This window comes from Crocuta crocuta, unplaced genomic scaffold (assembly GCF_008692635.1).
Source record: "Crocuta crocuta isolate KB4526 unplaced genomic scaffold, BGI_CrCroc_1.0 scaffold44, whole genome shotgun sequence".
Classification (NCBI taxonomy): Eukaryota; Metazoa; Chordata; class Mammalia; order Carnivora; family Hyaenidae; genus Crocuta; species Crocuta crocuta.
The window spans coordinates 1,259,401-1,278,427 of record NW_027530179.1 but is presented as its reverse complement, the minus strand read 5'-3'; the positions used below and the strand labels follow the sequence as shown (position 1 = coordinate 1,278,427).

The 19,027-nt window shown below is 39.5% G+C and overlaps 1 protein-coding gene across 1 annotated transcript in view; it reads right to left on the bottom strand.

The window, feature by feature from the left end:
• Positions 1-1,384: 1,384 nt before the first annotated feature.
• Positions 1,385-19,027, bottom strand: part of PTCHD4 (patched domain containing 4) — a 206,864-nt gene continuing 189,221 nt past the window's right edge. Inside the window, exon 10 of the mRNA XM_077764809.1 lies at positions 1,385-3,018. Within this exon, the coding sequence (XP_077620935.1) occupies positions 1,385-3,018 (1,634 nt within the window). The remainder of the gene's footprint in view (positions 3,019-19,027) is intronic.

The window sequence follows — 19,027 nt, the reverse complement described above, 5'->3', positions numbered from 1 at the left end:
AATGATATTGGCAAGAAGCTACAAAACGATATTTTGGTAGTTATAGTGACCACTACTATCATGATCGTGGCCTGGGTTAGTGTTTCAAATATTAATGCAAGGAGCACATTAGACTTTATAGGATTAGAATATTTTCCTTACACTAGGAACCAGTTGGTGACGCAGGATGAGTGGTGATGATCCATTTACTCTGTTTGTTCTACGACATTTCCTAGTTAGATCTCCTTTTTCCTATGTTTATTATCTATATTCCATGGCAGTATATTTTTGTCATCTAAAATGAGAACACTATACCTGTGGTATACCTCAATGTTCTCACACATGCACACAGACACACAGACACACACACACACACACACGTGCACCCTATACACACATGTATGGACAGTATGTGTAAAAATCTTCATTTGCAGTGGGTAAGCTCTCTGAAAGCAGGCAAATCAGCCTTTTCAAATATAGAGAAGCATTAGACCTCAATGAAAAGCCTTATCAACTATTTAGTTCCAATGTGAAATTTTAACCATGTGGTAATTGGTTTAAATGCCGTGTGTGTGTGTGTGTGTGTGTGTGTGTGTGTGTGTGTGTGTGTTTGCCAAGTCATCCAAAGCAAGAGTCTCAAAGATTGACATGAAATGTAGAATCTAATGGACTGACGTCTCTGTTTATTTTGCTTATCACACAGTTGTATAACACTCTTGCTGCTGAAACACTTGAATTGTTTTGAATTGCCATTAATGCATCTATATTTGGCTAAGGCTGATGTGACTTTCTAGAGAAAGGCCAGCCCATCTGCAAATGTACAACTTCTTCTACACAAACATCAATGTACACTAAAGACAAATCTAAGTATATGTATATATGGCATATATACATATATATGTACACGTAAAATGGATTGGGAAGTCCTTTGGCTTAGACGGGATTAAATATGTACTTCCCAAGTGCATAGGTTTCCTTTGACCAACCTGTTCAAAACACAAATAAGAAAAACGCCATGGCAATTTTGACATTGACTGTCTTTTTCCCTATTTAGAGGCCCCCTTTCCTCTCCTCTCCATCTTTCTTATGCATATTATTTTTAAAAGCAGTTAGATCTTTTGGCCTTCCAATGCTCCATTGATTCGTCCATTCCTTGGAAGAGCTCTAAGATCACATCCACAAACTTATCTTTAGTGGAGAACAAGGCTGTAAAGAACATTTCCCTCTTCTTTGATTCTCTCTTCCCCCCAGGAAGCGGACACCTTGATGTGTCATGAACAATTCACTCTTGATCTGACTTTCCTTGTTACCCCTGGCCAGCCCAAGCAGCTGAGGTGTGAGCTTTGCTCTCCCTGCATCGTTGTGCAATACTGGAAAAGAAAAATAATCCATTTGTCTACACCCTTCAGACTGTGGTGACGTGATCAGGGTTCTCTTGAATTTCTATGCATTCAATTTCCTCTCTCTCCTTCCGTTTGGCCCGTTTCTTTTTCTTGTGGTGTTTTTTGGAAGGGGGGAAAAAGGTGAGGAACACAGGTAAGATAACAAAACAGTGCAGAAGTGTGCAACCCCCAGTGAGCAGCAAGCATTTGAACAGTGTGAAGGTCAGATTCGAAGGCACAAATAGGAGGGGGACCAACCCAATAAGAAAAGAAGTAACGTTTTGCAAAATGGCTGTCCCATGCTCTTGTAGGGAGCTTTTTATACATTGTGTTCGGGTGTGCTCAGTTGCTAATACAAATGTGTAAAGCAGTGGTGCACAGTGGTCAATGGCAAAATTTAAAGTGTAGATAAGGCACAAGATAGAAATGCAATCCATGTCGACGTTCCATAATGTCATTAAGCCCAGAACGCCCAGCTCGATTGAGGTGACGCTAAGAATTAGCCAGAAGTTTCCCAGAGGGTGGATCACTAGGAAAAAGGTCAGGATTAACACCAGGAGAACACCAAAGCCTGCAATCAGAACAGGCACTGTGACAGACAAGCCATAATGATCCGTGAACACGAAGGAGGGGTTGAACACGATGAATCGGATGCTCTTTGAGAGCGACAGGGGCCTCAATTTTTCCAACACTTCTATGACTTCCTTCTGCTTGTCTTTGCTAGTCCTGGCCACCAGGTACAAGCGAGAGGCAATAATGTTGTTTTCATCCCCCGCCTTGGAGAAGATGATATCGTTTCGAAAATGTTGGAATTCTGGCTTTTTTAAAAATGAACTTTGTAGGACACTGATAAAGTCACTCTTGTTATTGGCACTGATGTTGCTAACTTTCAGGAACTGGTAATACTGCTCCACCCAGGACACTGCCGTGAACCCACTACAGAGTCTCCTCAGGTCCTCCTGGACGCTGCCGTTCCAGTATTCCAGGGGCTCGTAGATGTAGAATCCTATCACTGGGCTGTAGTTGCTGAAATATTTCTGCTGGACCATGGCGTAGGAAACGCTCGGGGAATCGCTGGCTAGGAGATTGATGATGTCGGCTCTGTCACTGATCTGCAAGCACCCCATGAAGGAGAAGGAAGCATAAATGAGATAGAGGATGACAACAAATGGCTTCACGTAGATATTGGTAATCCATTCGTTGTAATGTTCGCGCAGGAAGTGCTGAATAAAATGGTGCTGGTAAGGGTTCGTCTCATGATGGGATGTCTGTTGATGCCCATCACTCATCACTGTCTGGAACCACACAGGTTTGCGGTCCAGGTACTCTGCAGAGGGGATCTTACAGCAAAAGATGCTGTGGTAGCGGTTTTGCTCTAGCTGGCCGGCGAAGACCAGACAGGAGCCAAAGAATGAGAAAATGTAGAAGTAGTTCAATAGAATGGAGACACACATGTTCTGACAGAAGACCTTCACAGCCTCTATGTTTGTGAATGGGCTGGCACCCATGCCAAAGGTAATGAAGTACAAGGAGCTGGTCATGGTATAGGTGACCATCACATCAGAATAGGCATCTGCTACCCTGTCTTTGAAGGGCAAGTTCTCTCTCGTTCTGCGCCATCCAGACAGAAGCTCAAATACTCCTTTAGTTCCATGACCTAGTTTTTTAAAAAAAGAAAAAGAATAATTGTTTTTATTTCCTCCTATGGAACTCCTGATAGATTATCTATTCTAAGCAGTACTTTATACTCTAATCTTCAAATGCTATGATCCTTGTATCAGGGTCTCAAGATTTATGTGGCAGGATATAGTTAGTCCGTGTGTCCACTTCAGCAAAGTCCAAATTAGTTGTTATTCTGGGTAAAATGAAACATGTGCTGTCTGTCTTATTAATTGTACAAGTCGTAAATATAATCAACATTATTATGTGATTCCCCCTCACCCTTGCACACGTGGTGTCTCCCCAAGTGGGTCATAAGTTGTAAATGGTGGGGACCGTTATTCATACATCTTCAAATGCCCCTCAACACTTGAGTGCTCGATGTATTGACGAATAATCCTTAACCTCCATTTCAAGCTGACTTTCATGCTGATTTAGGAAATTATAAGATGATTTTAAACACTTAAAAATCACTTTAAATTGATTTTGCAATGCTTAATAATCTGCTTGGTGGCCAAATGGCTTAGAAACCAATTCCTATAGATCTGATTAATTAACACTGGGTATGAATTGAAAAAATCCGCCAGGTCACATAAAAGACAGGGAAAGACCTCCCGAGCGAGAGCCTTTGGGGTCCTCACAGAGCTTGTATTCAGATGGTATGGATGCTGACTAACATTTACTTCCTTAAAGTGGATGAGGAATACTTCTTTTAAGTCAACTTCTGTTCACTCTTTAATAAGGGTAAATAAGCAAAAGCTTTATTCAACATATATTGCTGGAGCACCTACTATGTACCAGATACTGTTAGATATTGAACTGTCATCCCTCACCCCCCTCCACACTGCCCCCTCCTTCCAACCTGCCTGCTTGCCTGCTTCTCTACCCACCCCAAGAATTTAAGAGCTCTTAAGATACCACCACTTGCTTCCTTACCAGCAAAAGCTGAAAGCAGCTGGGAAAGCAAAGGGACTATGCCATACCTTCAGTTTCCCTCTTTTTCACTTCCCTGAATTAGCTCTGTCAATTACCATCCACAGTGTATCAGTTGGTAACTTTCTGACTGGTGGAAATCTTCCTGCATCACTCTTGCCCTTGTAGGCAAAGCAATACTACACAGAAACCTTTTCTATGAATGGATACAAGCCGCGCTTGGGCTCTTCTCCAAGAAATCCATTAGAGGAAAACATAGCTTAAAGGCACAAAATGACCTAGTTCAAGAAAACTTGGAAGCTGAACTTTGTGTGACACCTAGATATTGGGGCAATTCACTTAGCAATGCGTTAACAAACATAATGGCTGAGTCTTAGTATAATCATGGATCTTGTGTTGTTGATAGAGTTGCTAATTGGCTTACATAATTTTTCCATTCTTTGTGACTTTTATTTGGGATTGCAATGGGCACAAGTAAAAACCATTTCTCAGCCTACCTTTTAACTAGAGGTGGTTCATGTGATATATTTTTGGGATGTAACTGATGGTCACCTAAGGATGCTTATTAGAAAACCCGAAAGAGCTTTGCCCTAAATCGCATCATGGAGCCACCAATAAGAGCCATGGTCTACCATCCTTTCTAATTCTCTTTATTTTTTAAAAAGTTTTTAAAATGTTTATTTATTTTTGAGAGAAAGAGAGAGACAGAGTGCAAGTGGGAGACGGGCAGAGGGAGAGGAAGACACAGAATACAAAGCAGGCTCCAGACTCTGAGCTTGTCAGCACAGAGCCTGACGTGGGGATCAAACCCATGGACTGCAAGATCATGACCTGAGCCAAGTAGGACACTTAACTGACTGAGCCACCCAGGTGCCCCTCTAATTCTCTTTAAAAAGAACCCAATCTCCATTTTCTTAAACCACTGTAAGTAAGGTTATCATATACAGCTGAACGTTTTCCTAACCAACAAAGCTTCGTAGGTGAGTTGACATTTTTAAAAAATTTTGATTTATTTTTGAGAGAGAGAGAAAGCACAAGCCAGGGAGGGGCAGAGAGAGAGGGAGACACAGAATCCAAAGCAGGCTCCAGGCTCTAAGCTGTCAGCCCAAAGCCCGATGCGGGGCTCAAACCCATGAGCTAAGAGATCATGAGCTGAGCCAAAGTTGGAGGGCTAACTGACTGAGTCACCCACGTGCCCCATAGGCGAACTAACATTTATTTAAACCTCTTTTATGAAGAGCTAAGAATTCTTGCTTTATAGTTAATTTGACTCTAGTATTTACAGGTTAAGATATATATAATGCTAATATATATTTAAAAAACACATTGGCTCATTTCTTTTGGGAGTTTCAAAAATTAGTTATTAATTGTTACTGCATTGGAGTTGTTCTTTTTAAAAATTTTTTTAATGTTTATTTATTTTCGAGAGACGGGACCGAGAGACAGATTGGGGGAGTGGGGGAGGGGCAGAGAGGGAGAGGGAGACCCAGGATCCCAAGCAGGCTCCAGGCTCTGAGCTGGCAGCACAGAGCCTGATGTGGGGCTCAAACTCACGAACCGTGAGATCATGACCTGAGCTGAAGTGAGATGCTCAACCGACTGAGCCACCCAGGTGCCCCTGGAGTTGTTCTTATCCTAAATATAAAGCCCATTTATTCTCCAAAATTCTTTCTTCTGAGTTTCCAGTCAGAAAAGATAAGTGTACCCTAGCAAGTAGAAAAAGATTAGGCAAATTGTATTTATGTATAAGGTAAGTTTTTTGTTGTTGTTGTTTTGTTTCAGAGGCAGTGATCTATTACTTACTGTATTTAATTACTAGCTCAACATATATGTGCATTGAATTAGGTCTAATAAATATTTACAAATTTTTTAAGGCTTATTTATTTTTGAGAGAGAGAGAGAGGGATACAGAGTGTGAGTGGGGGAGGGGCAGAAAGAGAGGGAGACACAGAATCCAAAGCAGGATCCAGGCTCTGAGCTGTCAGCACAGAGCCCGACGTAGGGCTCGAACCCATTAACTGTGAGATCGTGACCAGAGCTGAAGTTGGACACTTAACCGACTGAGCCACCCAAGAGCCCCAAGTCTAATAATTCTTAACATCGTTAATTCTTCATTTCTATCTTCTGCAAGACTCCTTGACAATACAGAATACTTGCCCTTTCATTCCCTTGATAAAAACATAATATTAGAATATTAGCTGAAGTAATTAAAAGACTTCTTTTAATTAGAGCCCTTCTCTTCTGAAATGAGGACTCTTGCTATCTTTGTAGTCATAAGGGGGAGAAGGCTACATGGCGTACAGCTAAATTTGGCTTTCCTTTACTAATGGTCACTTTTATGGAATATTAGGTACACTATGTAGGCCAGATTGTTGCTTTATATAGTACAAAGGTCTGTACGTGTGGGAAGATAATGCTAACCCATATTAGGTTAAGTAACCACTTTAAGTGTTGATAAAGACTGAAAACATGATTTCCAAACTTTGTTGGAGAGGGCATTTTATCCCATTCCTAGGTTTGGATATTTACAGACCATTCCTACTGATAAGAATCATTTGATTCTCACCATAGCCTGGCCATTTCCTAGCTGTTCCAATCTATGACCTGCTTCAGCTAGGGTAGTCTTTACTTTCCCCCATGAACCTGCCCATGATGGGCTTAACTTCTTAGTTTTAATCATGCTTTTTTTCTCTGTCTTGCAATACCTTCTCTTCCTTGCTGATCATACGGACATTTTGTCCATCAATCTGTGAAGTGTCAGCTCAGTTCCCTTATTTGCCAGGAAGCCATCTCTGACAATTCCAGACATATTGATTTTTTTTCTGTTCCTTAAAGTCTTACTGCACTAATTAGGTACTTATTTTGGCATACAGCCGTGGGCTGCTCTTTTCTGGAACAAAATAGTTTTCCTAGGATATGTTCTATTTCTTTGGTTAGACTGCAAATTCTTCAAGGTCAGGGAATGCATTTTATGTTACTTTTATACTTTGCAGAACATCTGGCAAAGTGATATATGCCCAGAAGATGTCCACTAATTTCTTATTGAGTGAAATCAATTCTTGGTTCTAGATGGGTAATAAAAATATATCTTTTCATTACTTATTCTAAAATGTATTATGCATCTTTTATATCTACACTGTGTCCAAAAGTATGTACACTTTTAATTCAATTCAACCCAATATGTATTTATTTTGGCTTGTTCCACATGAGGGCCTATATTAGTCAACATATAAAACATAAAAGTAAAGAAGAAACACAATATTCTTCAATATCTGTCAGACCAGAAGCTCATTTTCACTTGGGTAATTCTGACACAGAGATTATAGCTTGTAATACATATGAATTTCACAAGCTGTCCTGTAAGATGGTCAGAAGCATTTCCTGACCTCCGCTAACTAGATGTCAGTACCAGACACCACAATTGTGACAACCAAATATGTCTCCAGACATTGCTAAATGCTGACCAGGGGACAAAATTGCACCCAACTGAGAATTACTGGTTTAGTCAAAACAAAACAAAAAATAAGACACACGCACACACATATGTATTTTAATCACCTTTTTCTGATTGTAAAAATAGGACATACTTCCATCAAAAAAATTGGGAAAGATGAAAAAATAATGGTTAAAAGTTATTTTATATTCCTACAACACAGATAATTGCTCTTAATAATTTTGTGTATTTTTTCCAGTTATGTACATATATAACGATGTATCAAACTTATCCATCATCCATCCATCCATCCATCATTCCATCCATCCAGATTGCTAACTACTCAGTTATTTCCTAGAACAGGGCTCCTGTAAGGAGAAATTAGAATTTGGGATTACTCTTGTCCCTGTCCAGTTGGCCTGCCAACCATGGGAAGCCTGTTTTATGACCTCTGCAGTATTTTCTCTCTTGGTTTCTCACTTTTTAATTTGGTTTCTATTCTGAGGCTAAAACCATTTTTGAAAACATCTGCTCATTTGAAAGAAGCCCCAACTGTCTCCCACAGCTTTTTAAAAGTGTGTATTCACTAGTTTTCCACCCTTACTAAGGGTCCTATTTCAATTCAGATAAAACACCTGAAATCAGGACATTGGTATCTACCCAAAAGAAAGTGACCCACCATTTCAGATGATGGTGCTAGGACACATGTGAGTGTGACTTGCCCCAATGAACCATGAACTAATTCCACTGTATTCCCTTTCGGTGCCTTTGTCTTGACAGTTCTTTGTTTCTCTCCCATTCCTGTCCAAATCCTTCATCTCCACCTAAGGCCTCAGTTTGTTTATGAAACACTCCATTCGAGTTGCTGACTGGTGAGAGACATAGATGTGAGCAGTTCACTGACATGTAAAGAATAATTGGCATTCTTTCTAAGCAGAGATGAATGCTATGGACTGTGAAAAAACACTTGGTTCTTTCTGAGGGGTCAAGGAACACTCCAAAAGTTTCTGATACACAGAGGATGATGCAGTCTAGACTGATGGAATAACGTGAATTAAGGTACAAATATCTGTAAGTTAAAAGGAAGGAGTTCTGGTTTTAATATCTGTAATAGAGTTTATTTCCTCCAACCAGAGATTAGCTTGTTGGTATAGCAGGTTAAGCCATTGTTTAAAAAGTGCATTTAAACATCAAAAAAGCCATCTATGAGAAGCCCTCATCTAACATCATCCTTACTGGGGAAAAACTGAGAACTTTCCCCTGGAGATCAGGAACACGACAGGGCTGTCCACTCTCATCACTGTTGTTTAACATAGTGCTGGAAGTCCTAGCATCAGCCAACAAAAGGAATTAAAGGCATCAGAACTGGCAAAGAAGAAGTCAAACTTTCACTTTACGCAGATGACATGATACTCTACGCAGAAAACCCAACAGACTCCATCAGAAGCCTACTAGAACTGATCCATGAATTCCACAAAGTTGCAGGGTACAAAATCAACGTACAGAGATCAGTTGCATTTTTATACACCAATAATGAAGTAACAGAAAGAGAAATCAAGAAACTGATCCCATTCACAATTGCACAAAAAAACCCCATAAAATACCTAGGAATAAACCTAACCAAAAATATAGGAGATCTGTATGATGAAAACTATAGAAAACTTATGAAGGAAATTGAAGAAGACACAAAGAAATGGAAAAACATTACATGTTCATAGGTCGGAAGAATAAATATAGTTAAAATGTCATTACTACCCGAAGCAATACACACATTCAATGCAATCCCAACCAAAATTGCACCAGCATCTTCTCAAACTAGAACAAACTATCCTAAAATTTGTATAGAACCACAAAAAACCCCGAATAGCCAAAGGAATATTGAAGAAGAAAACCAAAATGGGAGGCATCACCATCCCAGCCTTTAGCNGACCTCTGCAGTATTTTCTCTCTTGGTTTCTCACTTTTTAATTTGGTTTCTATTCTGAGGCTAAAACCATTTTTGAAAACATCTGCTCATTTGAAAGAAGCCCCAACTGTCTCCCACAGCTTTTTAAAAGTGTGTATTCACTAGTTTTCCACCCTTACTAAGGGTCCTATTTCAATTCAGATAAAACACCTGAAATCAGGACATTGGTATCTACCCAAAAGAAAGTGACCCACCATTTCAGATGATGGTGCTAGGACACATGTGAGTGTGACTTGCCCCAATGAACCATGAACTAATTCCACTGTATTCCCTTTCGGTGCCTTTGTCTTGACAGTTCTTTGTTTCTCTCCCATTCCTGTCCAAATCCTTCATCTCCACCTAAGGCCTCAGTTTGTTTATGAAACACTCCATTCGAGTTGCTGACTGGTGAGAGACATAGATGTGAGCAGTTCACTGACATGTAAAGAATAATTGGCATTCTTTCTAAGCAGAGATGAATGCTATGGACTGTGAAAAAACACTTGGTTCTTTCTGAGGGGTCAAGGAACACTCCAAAAGTTTCTGATACACAGAGGATGATGCAGTCTAGACTGATGGAATAACGTGAATTAAGGTACAAATATCTGTAAGTTAAAAGGAAGGAGTTCTGGTTTTAATATCTGTAATAGAGTTTATTTCCTCCAACCAGAGATTAGCTTGTTGGTATAGCAGGTTAAGCCATTGTTTAAAAAGTGCATTTAAACATCAAAAAAGCCATCTATGAGAAGCCCTCATCTAACATCATCCTTACTGGGGAAAAACTGAGAACTTTCCCCTGGAGATCAGGAACACGACAGGGCTGTCCACTCTCATCACTGTTGTTTAACATAGTGCTGGAAGTCCTAGCATCAGCCAACAAAAGGAATTAAAGGCATCAGAACTGGCAAAGAAGAAGTCAAACTTTCACTTTACGCAGATGACATGATACTCTACGCAGAAAACCCAACAGACTCCATCAGAAGCCTACTAGAACTGATCCATGAATTCCACAAAGTTGCAGGGTACAAAATCAACGTACAGAGATCAGTTGCATTTTTATACACCAATAATGAAGTAACAGAAAGAGAAATCAAGAAACTGATCCCATTCACAATTGCACAAAAAAACCCCATAAAATACCTAGGAATAAACCTAACCAAAAATATAGGAGATCTGTATGATGAAAACTATAGAAAACTTATGAAGGAAATTGAAGAAGACACAAAGAAATGGAAAAACATTACATGTTCATAGGTCGGAAGAATAAATATAGTTAAAATGTCATTACTACCCGAAGCAATACACACATTCAATGCAATCCCAACCAAAATTGCACCAGCATCTTCTCAAACTAGAACAAACTATCCTAAAATTTGTATAGAACCACAAAAAACCCCGGAATAGCCAAAGGAATATTGAAGAAGAAAACCAAAATGGGAGGCATCACCATCCCAGCCTTTAGCCTCAATTACAAAGCTGGAATCATCAAGGCAGTATGGTATTGGCACAAAAACAGACACATAGACCAATGGAACAGAATTGAGAACTCAGAAGTGGACCCAAAAGTATACAGCCAACTAACCTTTGACAAAGCAGGAAAGAATATCCAATGGAAAAAAGACAGCCTCTTTAACAGATGGTGCTGGGAGAACTGGACAGCAACATGCAGAAGAATGAAACTAGATCATTTTCTCACACCATACACCAAAATAAACTCAAAATGGATCAAGGACCTGAATGTGAGACAAGAAACTGTCAAAACCCTAAAGAGAAAGTAGGAAAAAACCTCCTTGACCCAAACCGCAGCAATTTCTTACTTGACACATCCCCAAAAGCAAGGGAATCAAGAGCAAAAATGAGCTACTGGGACCTCATCAAGATCAAAAGCTTCTGCACAGCAAAGGAAACAATCCATAAAACTAATAGGCAACTGATGGAATGGGAAAAGATAGTTTCAAATGACATATCAGATAAAGGGCTAGAATCCAAAATCTATAAGGAACTCACCAAATTCCACACCCGAAAAACAAATAATCCAGTGAAGAAATGGGCAGAAGACATGAACAGACACTTCTCCAAGGAGGACATCCAGTTGGCCAACAGACACATGAAACGATGCTCAGCATCCCTTCTCATCAGGGAAATACAAATCAAAACCACACTGAGATACCACCTCACGCCAGTCAGAGTGGCTAAAATGAACAAATCAGGAGACTCTCGATGCTGGTGAGGATGTAGAGAAACGGGCACCCTCCTACACTGTTGGTGGGAATGTAAGCTGGTGCAACCCCTCTGGAAAACAGTATGGAGGTTCCTCAAAAAATTAACAATAGAACTCCCCTATGACCCAGCAGTAAGAGCTAGGAATTTACTCAAGGGATACAGGAGTACCGATGCAGAGGGGTACATGTACCCCAATGTTATAGCAGCACTCTCAACAATAGCCAAAACATGGAAAGAACCTAAGTGTCCATCAACTGATGAATGGATCAAGAAGATGTGGTATATTTATCAATGGAATATTACATGGCAATGAGAAAGAATGAAATCTGGCCATGTGTAGCAACATGGATGGAACTTGAGGGTGTTATGCTGAGTGAAATAAGTCAGGCAGGGAAGGACAGATACCATATGTTTGCATGTATAGATGGATTAGGAGGAAGCTAACAGGGACCATGAGGGAGAAGAAGGAGAAAAATAGTTGGGGAGAGGGAGGAAGGCAAACCATGAGACTCCTGAATGCTGAGAACAAACTGAGGGCTGATGGGTGTGGCGGGGAGTGGAAGGGGGTGATGGGCATGGAGGAGGGCACTTGTTGGGATGAGCACTGGGTGTTATATGGAAACCAACTTGACAATAAACTTTTTAGGAAAAATAAAAAGAAAAGTGCATTTAATATTTCAGAAGATGACTGCCAAGCTATGATCATGATTTCTTTCAATTATATTAGTATATATTTGCAAACTGTATTAGAATACCATAATAAGTGGCTCAACTGGGACGTTATTGGATCAGTAATCTTTCTCCTGGCAAAGTTTCAAGGAAAAATAGAGACCCCTTAGGAGTCAAAATGTTTTGGACAGGGTTGGAACTGGGAGAAAAATTCAAAGAGGGAAATGAATTGAAATAAAAGATTTGTGTGCATGTATGTGTATTGAATATTCCAAAAGTCTTCGGCAATGTTGTTGGAGACCTCTTTCCAAAGGAAAGCAAATGGAAGCATTGTGCAATACCAAGTGAAACTTACATGAAATCTGGCTAAAACAAAATCTGGATATTGAATGAGCATTTGATTCGTACTGGGAATATTACTCTATTTAACAATACTTTAACGATTTCTTCTATTTACAATGGGCAAATATGAAAAAAATGTAGTTTATGTGGATTCTTCTTTTGGTCATGGCATTGTAGGTCAGCCATAGGGAAAATTTTAAATGATTTATATTGAAAAACATATACTTTTATTGTGAAACAAAACTGATTTCAGTCTTAAAAGAGCTGGACGATATTCAGAACTAGTTGGAAGTCCCTTAAGCCTGAAGTAGTCGTTTTACAGACCACTAAAGAGGACTTCTAAAGTAAGATAGATTTTCTCTGAGAACAGATTCCTTCCCACATTTAACAACATTTCTCTCAACTCTTGGATTCCAGTGAAAACTTCCATACCGTGTACCTACAGCACCCTAGGAAAACTCTGGTGACAGGGCTAGGCCTAAAGTGACTTGTCAAAGTGATATTGTTCATCTGTAAATGTAATACAAATTTGACAGCTGCCATTTTAATCCCAAACCCAATTTCTCCCAAAGCCAGAATTCCAAAGAAAATACTTGTAACAAGGATCCGATCCAATCACAACTAATTGTAACGGATTCTATTAGTACTCCCTACTGGGCTTTTCTTGATATATTACTTTAATAAGCACCATCTGTGGGCTTCTAATTCTTTCTAATCAGTTGAATTAGAATTCTCTTCATTTGCCTTGAGGAGATGTACTAGTGGCCTCCCTTTATGTTTGAAGATTTCAAGCTTTCCACAGGTCGTGAGAGCTTGATATCTCCTGTTTCAACGACATAAGAAATAAAGGCAAAAACAATTTTCCTTCTCACCTGCTCCAGAGAAATCTTTGTACTTTTTCTGAGCATTTATTTCTGTCTTGATTAGCTACACTATCAGTAACTGTGTTTGTGGAAATCACCCTTAAGCTAAGAGGGAAAAGATTTTTTTATTTCCTCCTGGGCTCTTAGGCTAGGTGACTTCCCAATTCTAATCAAATGAATAAATAATGAATGAAAAAATAAAATCCAGTCAACTGAGCCAGTAAAGCAAGTAACAACACAACAATAACAACAACACAGCAACAACAACAAAATCTGGATATTGAATCAACATTTTGAGTTACCATTCACCTGTTGGACATCATACGGGATACTTATCCATTGTTATATTTAGTTGGCTGTTTTTACTTATATTTTAAAGATACCACTCAAACATGATCTCATCTCTAATGCTTTCCACTTGCCCTCTTCATCCCGAACTCACATGATTAGAAGCCTTTCTGTGTTCCAACACATATGGTAGTGTCAACTAATGAAAGTATCCATTGGTATGCCTGTTTTTTATGTAAATCTGTAAGGCCCTCACTGTCTGGGTTAGGCAGTATTTTCCATTTTTGTATTTCAATTACTTGACACTTATTCCAATAAACGTTTGTGAAATTGAATGGGCCATGATCTGTGTCTAGTCTTAAAGATATTCTTAAGGGGCATCTAGGCTCAGTCAGTTAAGCATCTGACTTCGGCTCAGGTCATGAGTTCAAGCCCCACATCGGTCTCTGTGCTGACTGCTCAGAGCCTGGAGCCTGCTTTGGATTCTGCATTTCATTCTCTCCCTCCCACACTAGCACTCTCTCTCTCTCTGCCTCTCTTTCAAAAATAAATAAACATTAAAAAAGGTATATTTTTAAGTGTTCTTACAGTGATGATTACTAACAGCTCTATATTTAGCATACATGTCTGTGAAATCGAAATTGCCTCATTTTACTGAGAAGGGCACTTGAGTGTTCCCTTGGTGATTCTATGGCAGAGGCAATGATAGATATCAGTGTCATTCAATTGCAAAGTAGCAGGTAAATTCATTAATTTGGCTGGTTCTGCATTACAAATGTCTATGAAAAATGGAATGTCAAATTAAGAAGTTTGCTTTAAGTTATTTGTCAGGGTAGAAATGAATTTGAAGGTACTCCTGCTGCCTAAGAGGTGGATTTCTTTTAGACATTTTCTAATCCCCACAGTGTCTCCCCTGGGGGTGGTGATCAGTATTTGTAGACTGACTACTTTTAATCAACGCTCATCAGAATACATAGGTGATTATCAAGCTCTGTACATAAAAGATGGCCACGGCTCTTGCCTTTTGATACCTACAGAGCCTAAAAGACATAGGGTAGGATGTTATTAAACGGGTATTTTTAAAAATTATTTATTTATTTTGAGNGGTTGCGCTTCAGCGGACAAACCGTGAGATCATGACCTGAGCTGAAATAAAGAGTCAGACGCTTAACAGATTGAGCCACCCAGGCGCCTCTCAACAGGAATTTTATAAGCTGTTGTTGCCACGGGCATATTTGATTGTTTTACCTGAGACTTGTGATGGTGTCGTGCAATGGGGGCGGGTCTAGCTTCATATTCCTGTTACGCAGAAAGTGACTTCTCTTGAAATGTCCCCATCCCAGTACAGAATGAAATAGGCTAAAACACATGGTAAAGAGGCAGCATATTGCAATGAAAGGAGGAAATAGAAGGAATCTGAACAGCCACCCATCTCTTAGCACTTAGCAGGAGGTTAGAGGATTTTATTAGGTCCCTAAGAAGAAAAAAAATGGAATTTAGTAACGGATTCTTATTGCACGTTTTTGTCAGAGCCGTTGTGTATTTTATACATATCCTAATGTATTGAAAAGGGTGTGTAGTCTCACTCCAGTGTTGCGTTCCATCATTTTTGCTAATTTATTTTGTAGTTCTACATAAAGTTAAATGTAAAGAATCTAGTAAGTATGTGTGTGTGTTTCCTCACATATACATGTGTATATATAGTTCTCAATATACATATGAGAGAAAGAGAGAAAGAAGGGGAAGGAACCAGCAATAGAGAGATAGGAGATGCAATTGTTTTAAAACCTGGTGACTATTGGAGTCAAGGTTTTCATACTCCAAGTGGGCAAAACTAGGTAAATAATGTGGTCACCAGCGCACACCACAGCCATATTGATAGAGCTGAAATCTCAGGACCCTTTCTTCCTAGCTCTGTGACTTTGGACAGGTTGTTCTTTTGTTTTGTTTTAAACATCTCTATATTTCAGTTTCCTCATCTATACAATGAGATAACAATGGAGGTGACATCATAGGATTGTTATGAGTTTTAGAGAAGTTAACGTATGCGCCTGGCACACGGTAAGCGCTCTATTGAATGGAAAAGTTCAGTGCTGGCAACTGTGGTATGTTTGCATCGAGAACATTCCAAATCATTTGACTTGGAATGCCACCTTCTGAATGCAGCTTAGTAATTGCTATCTTTACCACCATAGCTGAGTTGGCTTTTGTGGGGGTGATCCCCATTGCTCTCTTTTCAGCTTTTCTTGCTGTGGGGCCTCCAGTGCTGCCAGAAGCTGAAGCCTCTAGTACTTCCAGCAGCGCATATGATGGTTTGCTTTCTTATCCTCTCCCTCTTTCCAGTATTCCCATTCAGGAGAAAAGAGACTACGAGCAAGCTATTAGGTTTTTTTTTCTCAATGCTTTCCACGTCTTTCAAGTTCTATGAAATGAACATACATCATTTTTGAGAAAGAGAAAAGCAGCTGTCAAGTTGGACTTCCGTGTTGCCAGAAGCTAGTCCGGCACCCACACCTGGGCTTAGTGTTGTCCTGTTGACCACAGACAGACTAGCAGAACTGTATCAGATAAGAGCAGTCTGTGACTGGGATGGACGGAGATAAAATGAGACCAGTCCATGATTACGACTGACTGTACACCAAACATTAAAAAAACATAAAATGGACCAGACATCTTCTAATGTCAAGAATGGTAGGAGTTGTTACTATTTCTTTACCAATCACAGTTTTGTCTTGATCGTCTGGTCTTCTTGCCTTCTAGGGATAAGGATTATTAAGAAAACTGATCATAGAATCATCCTTTCTTTTGACAGTAACCAACCGTGCTGCCTTGAACACTCTTCCAAATCACCTTACACTCACAGAAATCATATAAGACCATTCTAATACCTTATTCCAGAATTGCTCCATGGTCCCCAATGGTATGCGTTCTTCCTCAGTGTAATGAGTCAATTAATCCAAATTTGTTCATCTATAGTAGTATTTCTGGTGGTCTTTGGCCAAACCTAAATTCTGCTTAGTTTTAGTTTCCTAATAAATACCTTACAAAAGAAGTCTTCAAAGTTGTAGCATGAATACTTGAAAAAAGGGTAATGCTTCAAAGGGCAAGTTGTCTGGGAACATCCTTGGGTATTTTCCAATCTTTCTTACCGATGAAGATGAAATAAAACAGCCCAGGGGTTGGAATTTCTCTCTAAACAGAATGGCCCAAAGCCAGTGGAAATTCAATTAACCAGAAAGCCCAAGAATTGGATCATTTGAATAGTCATTAAATAAATCAACCAGAACTTCCTTTTTGATTCAACTTTTATTGGTTGATTAAGTTTATTGGAGAAGATCTTTCTAAAATGCATTAGACTTGTATTATTCTTCTGTGTCCTGTCCTAAAGGAAGGAAGGAAAGAAAGAAAGAAGGAAAGCAGGAAGAAAGGATTGAAGGAGGGAGGGAGAGAGGGAGGGAGGGAGGGAGGAGGGAAGGAGGGAAGGAAGGAAGGAAAGCAGGAAAGAAAACATGTGTAATGATTAGAAGGATGTACTCTAGATTAACACATTTTTGTTCCAGTTCTGGCTCTATTACTATGTGATGTGTGATGTGGAGAGAATGAATTAGTTTAACTTCTATGTGCCTCGCTTTCCTAGTCTAGAAAATGGGGATAAAAGTGGCACCTATTTTAAAGGACAAATATGCAAATTAAATGAAATAGTAGTTATAATGTGCTTACAGCAGTGCCTGGCATATAGGAAGCACTCAGTGAATTAGCTATTATTATTTATTGAGTAATATTCTTCAGGATCATCATTTTACTATGCACAAATAATCAGGAGGCAATATGGCATATTGGTTAAAGCATTACATGCTGTGTGGGTTTAAGCTTCCTTACTACCATTAACTAGATAGATGTATGACCTTGAGCAAATTAACTCCATGGAAGGATTTGGCAAATCTCTAAAATAAAAAGAATAACAGTATCTGCTTCAAAGGATTGCTATGTTAAAGGAAAAGCAGACCCATGAATCCCTTAGTACAAATGCCTGGCACACAGTTAGTGCTCCCACAAATGTTAGCTATTATTGAATAGTATGATATAACTGTAGAAGTGTGGGAGTTTGGGTGAATGTGTACCAGGCCTAGAGAAGAGTTTAAAAGTTTTCTTCTCTTATTATTATTTTGAAATGTGCCCTTTTTTTTGCCCTTAGATGTTAATTGTGGAAAAACACTGATTCATAAAGGGTTTTAGTTAACTAAATTCAGCTAATTGTGGTGTTCCTTGTGTGAGTGTTCTTATTCGAGGTTGCTAATAGAGTTGCTCTCATTTAGCAGGAGGGAAGCTGCAAGGGAGCTTTCCAGCCACTGTGTATTTCTGTGACTCACAGAGGAACCCCAGTCACTTCCAGGAGGAGAACACAGCAGAGCTGCTGGGCAGATGGAGGTGTTCCATCAGTCCGGAGAGCAGGGAGACCATTTGCAGAAGGTCCTCGGAGTGACAGAGCTTATGTTATTTGAATGTATCCCTGATGAATTCAGCCTTCCTTTCCAGTTGAGAAGGAAGTTTTCTAGAACTTTCTAGTACTTTCTCCACTTTTAGCAGTCCACAGCTTAGCTTGGCTTTATCATAGCATGAATTTATAAACCAAGGTTACATCTTTTCTGATTATTATTGTAACAATTTCTTGTTAGGTGTTAATTCTCAAAGGCAGGGGATAGAGGATTGTGGGTCGTGTGGATGGGAGCCTGGCAGAGGGAGTCTTGAGTACAGGCTTTTGTGTTCATGCCTACGTTCAAACTTTTGCAGCCTTACTCCCTAACTGGATACCTTCCTGGGTACTCTCCACGTTGGCTTCCTCACATTCAGGGCAGAGAATGGAAACAGCTACCTGACAGTGTTGCTTAGAATAACAAATAAGGTAGCCCACATAAAAGTTGTTGGCACATATCAAACACTCAGTAAACATTAGCCATCACTTCTTATTTATGGATAAAAGTTCATGTGGGGCTTAGGCCTTGTGTTCGTTGTTCACTACAAACACGACTATTTCATTCTTGAAGTTATCGATAGAAATGAGAGTTAATCATGATAACGAGGCAGGCCACTAAACATAACTTCAGTGAATGAAAATCGTAGGAAACTCTTATTGCGCTCTTGTGATAAATCTTACTCCTTTCCATCTTGACAATTGCTATTGACTTTGTTCTCCCCATTTCTATTAGGCAAAGATTCATCAAGAAAAAATCATAAGAAACAAATAAAAACTCTTCCAGATTGCTATGACTATACAACAGCTAACTGGGCTCTAGGGTTACGATGATTTTTG